Source organism: Malaya genurostris, chromosome 2 (assembly GCF_030247185.1).
Source record: "Malaya genurostris strain Urasoe2022 chromosome 2, Malgen_1.1, whole genome shotgun sequence".
Classification (NCBI taxonomy): domain Eukaryota; kingdom Metazoa; phylum Arthropoda; class Insecta; order Diptera; family Culicidae; genus Malaya; species Malaya genurostris.
Genome location: NC_080571.1, coordinates 174,887,237 through 174,894,998, shown reverse-complemented (window position 1 = coordinate 174,894,998; position 7,762 = coordinate 174,887,237). Strand labels below are relative to the sequence as shown.

Genomic DNA, 7,762 nt, shown 5'->3' with positions numbered 1-7,762 from the left:
ACCTCCAATCACAATTCATATCGGCCCATTGTTATGCTTTCCTGTATTAGGAAATTGTTGAAGAAAATAATTCTCTTCCATCTAGACAATTGGGTCAAGACAAATGAATTGCTTTCAAGTACACAATTTGGATTCCACAGGTGCAAAGGAACAAACGATTGATTAGAGTTGCTCTCAACAGGAATTCAAATGGCACTTGATCGTAAAGAACAAATGGCAACAGTTTTCCTTGACATCAAGGGTACATTCGATTCAGTTCCCACGAACGTTCTATTTGAGAACTTGCATCAGCATGGTCTTTCACCAGTCTTGAACAAGTATTTATATAATCTATTGTCGAAGAAAAACATGCATTTCGGCATGGTGATTTGACGACATCAATATTTAGCCACATGGGTCTTCCTCAGGGCTCATGCCTAAGCCCCCTTTTATACAATTTTTACGTGAACAACATTGATGAATGTATCAGCACATCTTGCACGCTAAGACAACTTGCCGACCACAGCGTTGAGTCTATTATAGAACCCAAAGCTGCCGATCTCCAAGGACCATTACAAGATACCCTCGACAACTTGTCAACATGGGCTCTTCAAATGGGTATCGAGTTCTCTACGGAGAACTGAGCTGAGCTGAGCTGGTTTAATTTTCAAGGAAGCGAGAACCAGCACAACTAAAGCTTCAACTAAGGGGGAAAACCATAGCTAAGGTCTTTATATTCAAATATCTCGGGGTCTGGTGGTCTGAAGTCGTCCAAGGGCACCTGGGGATGTCACATTAAGTATCTGAAACGAAAATTCACACAGAGAAGCAATATCTTTCGTACAATAGCCGGAACTTAGTATGACTCTCAAACAGTTGACCTGATCATGTTGTACAAACGACGTTGCCGTTTTCGCTCCGCTGCGAATCACGCATAATGATTGCTTATTCGATGCGACATCTTAAATCCGATGGTGATTGAAAACTTTGAAAATCTTGTCGAGATTAATTCATAGACTCGTTTTAGGTCACTGGCAACACTGTTGACTGTTATTGCAGCTCACTTTTCGAGCTCCGGTTATTTATAATAATTTTGTGATTATATTTCGCTAGCCGCAGGTTTCGGTTGCTTTCATTAATTCTTTAGTGTACCTGTGGTTGGAGTGAATTGTGCGATTAAGGATAAGTGGCCGTAATCGGTGTGTCTGGCCGAAAATAGTTCTTAGGCTTTCATCCTTTGGGCTATTTTTCAGAAAGTTCTTTTGTGTTGCAGGAGTGTGGTAGTGCCGCCTCGAATAGGTATTCGGGTCAGCTGCGGCTTGTCCCCTTCTATCAGTGCATCACGGTCGGTGCCTGTTGTGACGAAATATTGTTAGTGTGTGCGATATTGGGATAAGTGATTTAGTATATCTTTCCGTACGTTGTCTGTGGCAGAGTGCCCTGCGCTTCGGCAGCGCTCCTCAAAGTACCAGTTGTGTGCTGGGGGCTCTCGTTGTGCGCGAGCTGTATACCTGCAGTAAGGGCAAAAGCGGGAGTTCTTTTGAATGGATGTGTTGTGATTTGTTGGCGGTGCTCTGTTCGTGGACAGTGGTTCTGTTTCCTCGACTGATAGCGATTGCTCACTTGGCTGCTGAGGTTGAGTGAGACGGATTTAACGGACTGGTAGAACGATCTCCGTGTACCATCCGCAAGCATTTTTTTCAGTTGGTAGTTACAGTGTGGCTCCGTAGTGGTGGTGCTGTTGATGGTCTGACACGCCGCATGCTGCATGTTTACTTAAGGTAGGTGTTGCTTCATTTATTCTGTGAACAACTGGACTGTGCCTGCACCCGAGTTGGGCGGTTTGTCCGCTTCGACAGTTTACTCATATTTGCTTTACAATATATATTATTTTTTAGTAGTTGGTTTTTTTTCCCCTCTATAGGTTTTTTTTTTACCTTTTTGATGTGCATCTGTTAGATTTAAATAATTGTAATAACTATTTCATTTTGTCTCGTTATTTGTTTCCTCCGTTTTTTTTTCGTGCCCGATCTAGTATTGGAATATATAAATGGATTGTGAAGACGTGAATTATGATGACACTTGTGGCATTTGTCATCAGGAAGACACCAACAAAAGTGACCTTCTCACTTGCATGTACTGCTTTGCCTCTGCTCATCTGAAATGCCGTGGTATTACAGGTGTTGCAGCCAGGCGAGCTAAACAGCATCCTTAGTTTTGTTCGATAAAATGTTCAGATATTTATAAACGAATTGTTGATATGCAGAAAAATGAAAAATCTCTCATATCCTCAATAACTAGCAAACTTAATACAACTATATCAAATGCTGTATCTGCACAAATGCAACATGTACGGGAAGAGGTCAAAACCATAACTAGTGCTGCTGTGGAGTCTTCTCAAAACTTTTTGTCGGAGAAATTCGATGCTATTGCAAAGGATTTCAAAGACTTGAAAACTGAGAATGCTCGCCTGCAATTAGAAATTGAAAATTTAAAACAATCGCAGTCATCACTGACAGCTATTGTGAATAAACTTGAAATGAATTTCGATAGAGAAAATAAAAAGTCAGTTGCAAACAACGCGATGATACTTGGATTGCCCTCTCTCCCCAATGAAAATGTTACGGATCTTGTGTTGAAAACTTTTAAATGTATCGGTGTAAATATGTCTCAGGACTGTATTGTCTCCTCGTCCAGGTTATATCCGAACAACAAACATAATAATGCTGTTGTTCCAATCAGAGTTGCTTTTAAAACGGAAAGTATGAAAGATGCGTTGCTGAATAAGAAGCAGGAGTTCATTGAACATCAATGGTAGAGAGATGAGAGTCGCAATTCGTGAAGAGTTGTCGGCTTGCTCCTTGGAGTTACTAAGGGAAATGCGGGAACAGCAGAGGTCATTGAATATTAAATATGTATGGCCTGGTCGCGGTGGGATAATCTTGGTGAAAAAAGAAGATAATTCAAAAATAGACAAAATTAGTTGTAAACTAGACATTGCACGCATTATTAACCTATATAAACTAGACAATTCTGTTGTCTCTTCGCCAGAACAAATAGCTCCTAAACCAAAAAGAAATTGAATATTGTTTTTTTAACTTTTTAACTTTTTTAACTTTTTAACTTTTTCAACTCTTTTTTTTTTACTTTTATATTTTAATTAATTAAATGGACAACACACATCAGAAAAACTTCTACCACGACAATATTTATAATTTCAATGATAGCTACGTTAGTAATGATAAACAAACGTTAAAAATTTTACACTGGAATGTTAGAGGTATAAATGAACTGTCCAAATTTGACGTAATTCTACAGGACCTAGAAAATTGTAAAACTTCTATAGACGTTATCGTTATTGGAGAGACATGGCTTAAAAACGAAAACTGCATCCTTCACGAAATACCACAATATAGAGCCTATTTTGCTTGCAGGAATCACTCTAGTGGTGGTTTAGCTGTATACGTGAAACAAAACATTCAACATAGACTTATTATGGTTCATACTCTTGATGGGTTCCATCACATACACATTGAACTGTGTGTCAAAGGACAGTTTTATGATGTTCATGGAGTATATCGCCCGCCCAGTTTTGACTTTAATGATTTTTTTGTATATTTAGAAAGCTTAATGTATGAAGTCCAACCTAAACGTTCGTGCTTTATTGTAGGTGATGTGAATGTCCCTGTTGGGGTAGAGTGTTTTCGGCTTCTTTTAAGCAGAAATGCCACGAACGTTGCAGTTCAATCGCTAAAAGCTATATTTAATTACGTTAAATTCCATTCATTTCACAATATAATTTCTTACTTACATTGGTCTACCTTTACTCTTCCTTTCCTCCAACTTCTTTACGGTAAGTGTTTATTTTTGCTCTCTAAAAATAATATAATTTTGATATTTTTCATTTTCAGGTTTCTAATGTTACATTTCAAGTTACGTTATTCTAGGTGCAGCACCCTACTTTTTGAGAATCGTACGATGCGATTGGCGATCACTAGAATTGCGATTAGGTTAAGTTTCATGATTTCATCCTAGTTAGAGTACTCACGATTACAGATGTTAAGTATTCCGTTTTAAATTTAACGTTACGGAAACAGCTTTTGTATCGTATCACCGTGTCTTCTAACGCCAATTATTTCGTCGTTTGTTTTCGTATATTGATGACAACTAAAATGACATTATTTTTTTTCCCTTTGCGAATGACAACGGGATGTAGTGGTTTGTTTCCGTTACACCGTTTGCTTACACCGTACGTAAGGGTTTGGTACAGTACGCCGCAACATTTCCCCGACCCGTAAGGCTGGTTAGAGCTTCTTCTGAACCGGCTTTACCTCCACTGACGTCCAATCGAGCTAATTTTACAACCGGTCGATGTACTATTCCACCTGCCGTTTGTACCACCGCATCGCGAACTCTTCCATCCCGGCCTTTATTAATCTTCGCTACACGACCTCTTACCCATCCACTACGGAATTTTTCGTCAACAATAAAGACCAAGTCCCCGACTTCGATCGGTTTTACGTCTTCAAACCATTTGGTTCGACGAGCGATTGTAGGTAGGTATTCTCGTATCCAACGCCTCCAGAATTGATCCACCATAGCTCGACATAGATTCCAGTCACTCCTGCAAACTTGCTTTGGCTCGATCTGAGTTTTCGGAGCTTGTACCACTCCGCTAGAGTTCAGAAGAAGAAAGTGGTTTGGAGTCAATGCCTCTTGTTGTTCGGTCTCTAAAGGGATATATGTCAATGGTCTGGAATTCACCAGGCTTTCCGCCTCCACTAATACCGTCATAAGCGTCTCTTCGTTAGGTGCTCTGTTACTGCCCATTGCAGCGAGTGCAGTTTTCACGGATCGCACCAGGCGCTCCCATGTTCCACCCATGTGAGGCGCTCCAGGTGGGTTGAATACCCACTTTGTATTTGCGTTCGTGAAGGTCTCCGCGAGTTGTCCGTCAATTAGGGTTATCTGTTGTTTTAGTTCGTTGCTCAGACCAACAAAGTTTGTACCTCTGTCGCTGCGGATTTCCACTGGAGCACCTCTACGTCCGATGAATCGTCTTACCGCCATCTTGCATGATTCCGTTGAAAGTGTGTGTGCGACCTCGAGGTGAACGGCTCGGGTGGTCATACAAGTGAATAATGCCACCCAACGTTTGGTAGTACTTCGATTTACACGTATAGAGATTGGTCCGAAATAGTCCACGCCCACATACGAAAAGGGTCGTACGAAAGCTTGTAGTCTAGAATCAGGCAACGGGGCCATCCGAGGCGTTTCTAGTGTAGGTTTTCTTATCTTACACATTATGCACTCTTTTGCCACTTTGCGCACGAGCGAACGTAGCTGTGGTATATGGAAACGCTGCCTCACCTCATTCACGACAGTTTCGCCATTAGCGTGTAGGTATCGTTGATGATACCATTCGACTATCATGTGCGTTACAGGATGCTCCTTAGGTAGTACGATAGGAAACTTAGTATCGAACGAGGCAACGGTTGCTGCAGAAATCCTGCTGTCCGAACGGATAACTCTAGCCTCATCCATGTACGGAGACAATTTCCGGATCTTGCTGGTTTTGTCTAATCGCACTTGATATCCCGGTTGTTTTTCCCGATCTAATGTCAGCGCAGAAACTTCATCAGGATACAGTTCAAGTTGTACCAAACGAAAGATAGCTCTCTCAGCTTTAACAAGCTCCTCCTGGGATAGCGGACCTATTAGTCGAGCCTCCCTTTTTACAGTTCGTCGCAGATTTAGCAAGTAACGGTACACATAAGCTACTGATCGGCACAAGTGTGTCATGCTAGAGAACCGCTCCCATTGTAGAAGCTGAGGTATAATGGCATCCTGATGCACCAAGCACGATCTCAATTCCTCTTCCGTAGTTTCGTTAAACGTATGAACCCCTACGCTCCATTGTTCTTCGGGTAAATACAAATCGCCTGGGCCGCGAAACCACCGATTGTTAGAAGAAAAGCACGGTCCTTTTCCCCACTTAGTTGCATCATCCGCTACGTTCTTTTTCGTGGCAATCCACCGCCACTGATCCGCATTTGTTTTACACAAAATTTCACCTACTCGACATGCTACGAATTGGCGGTATCTCCGATGGTCCGAATTTATCCACGCCAGAACTGTTCTAGAGTCACTCCATAGTGTTGTTTTCTCGATGATCAGCGAATGCCCTACGAGTATTGTTTTCATCAGGCGTACTCCGATCACTGCAGCCATCAGCTCCAACCTCGGAATTGAAGTTGCTTTGAGTGGAGCAACCTTAGATTTACCTCCGACCAACGCTACACGAATTCCGTCTGGAAATATGGCTCTGAAGTATGCGACACATGCATATGCTTCTTCACTAGCGTCAACATAGATATGTAGCTGCAGCGACTGGATATCTTTTACCGAATGTCGAGGGAAGTAACACCGAGAGATCTTTATTTGTTCCAGATACCGAAACCTACTCGTCCACCGTTCCCAGTTCTCACGAAGCTTTTCAGGAATTGGTTGGTCCCATTCGGTCTTGGCCCTCCACAGATCTTGAATCAATATCTTTCCATGTATCCAGAAGAAACATAGCAAGCCGGCTGGGTCGAACGGACTCATAACTACGCGTAGTGCTTCACGTTTAGTCGGATGCTCTAAACGAAAAGGTGAAAATATCGTCCACCGGTCTCCAGTACATACCGAGAACGCGTTCAGCGCAGGAATTTTTGTCCAAATGAAGAAGCTTTTCATTAGCTGGATCGATCTCCCCGACCCGTGTCAGAACCTCGCTTGAGTTCGAAAGCCAGTTTCTTAGGAGAAACCCTCCAAGGGAATGAACATGTTTCACCTCTAGAGCTATTCTCACCGCCGCTTCCACGTCATCGGCGCTGTCTAGATAGTCATCCACGTAATGCCTTCGTTTTATAGCATCAGCAGCTGCCGGATATTTGAGCGCATGTTCGTCGGCGTTTAGATTTTTGACGAACTGTGCAGATGATGGTGAGCAGGTTGCTCCGAACGTAGCGACATCCATCAAATACACCTCAGGTGTTTGTGTTGCCTTTTCGCGCCATAGCAGTCGTTGTGCGTGCTTATCTTCACGTCGTATCTGAATTTGATGGAACATCTCTTTCAGATCGGCACAGATCGCAATTCGCTTCTCCCGAAATCCAAATATAACCGTCAGCAACGTCGTTAGAAGATCCGAGCCCTTAAGCAACATCGAGTTCAGTGAGATACCATCCACCTTTGCAGCTGCATCACAGAAAATTCGTATCTTGGACGGCTTCTTGGGATTAACGACTACACCTAATGGTAGGTACCACGTACGCCGAGGGTCCGACTCTCTCAGTTCTGCCGGGTTTGCCTTGTGAATGTATCCTTTCTGCTCATACTCCTTTAGTTGCCTTCTCACACTCTCATTGATCACGGGGTCGTTCTGCATACGTCGTTCTAGACACTGTAGACGCCGTACTGCCATTGGATAACTATCCGGAAACTCAAAACTGTCGTACTTCCACAGAAGTCCTGTCTCAAACCGGTTATCGATTCGCTTGGTGGTTTCCTTCAGTATTTGATTCGCTCGCTGTACCTCAACGGATTCAGGTGGCGCTATTTCTACGATTCCCAAGCTTTCGACCGAGAAGAACTGCTCTACCAGCTTATGTAACGACTGGTAATCCTGTTGGCACTCACAGATGTGAAATATATTCGCCCGTTCCGCGGATCGGTCCTGCCTGGACCCATACACAGTCCATCCCAACCTTGTCTTCGCTGCTATCGGCTCTCCTGGTCG

At 42.9% G+C, this 7,762-nt stretch overlaps 1 protein-coding gene across 1 annotated transcript; it reads right to left on the bottom strand.

Annotated features, from left to right (window-relative positions):
• Positions 1-4,221: 4,221 nt before the first annotated feature.
• LOC131429003 (uncharacterized) lies at positions 4,222-6,585 on the bottom strand. The gene has a single exon (XM_058593058.1). The coding sequence runs from the start codon at positions 6,583-6,585 to the stop codon at positions 4,222-4,224; it is 2,364 nt and encodes a 787-aa protein (XP_058449041.1).
• Between the last annotated feature and the right edge of the window lie 1,177 nt (positions 6,586-7,762).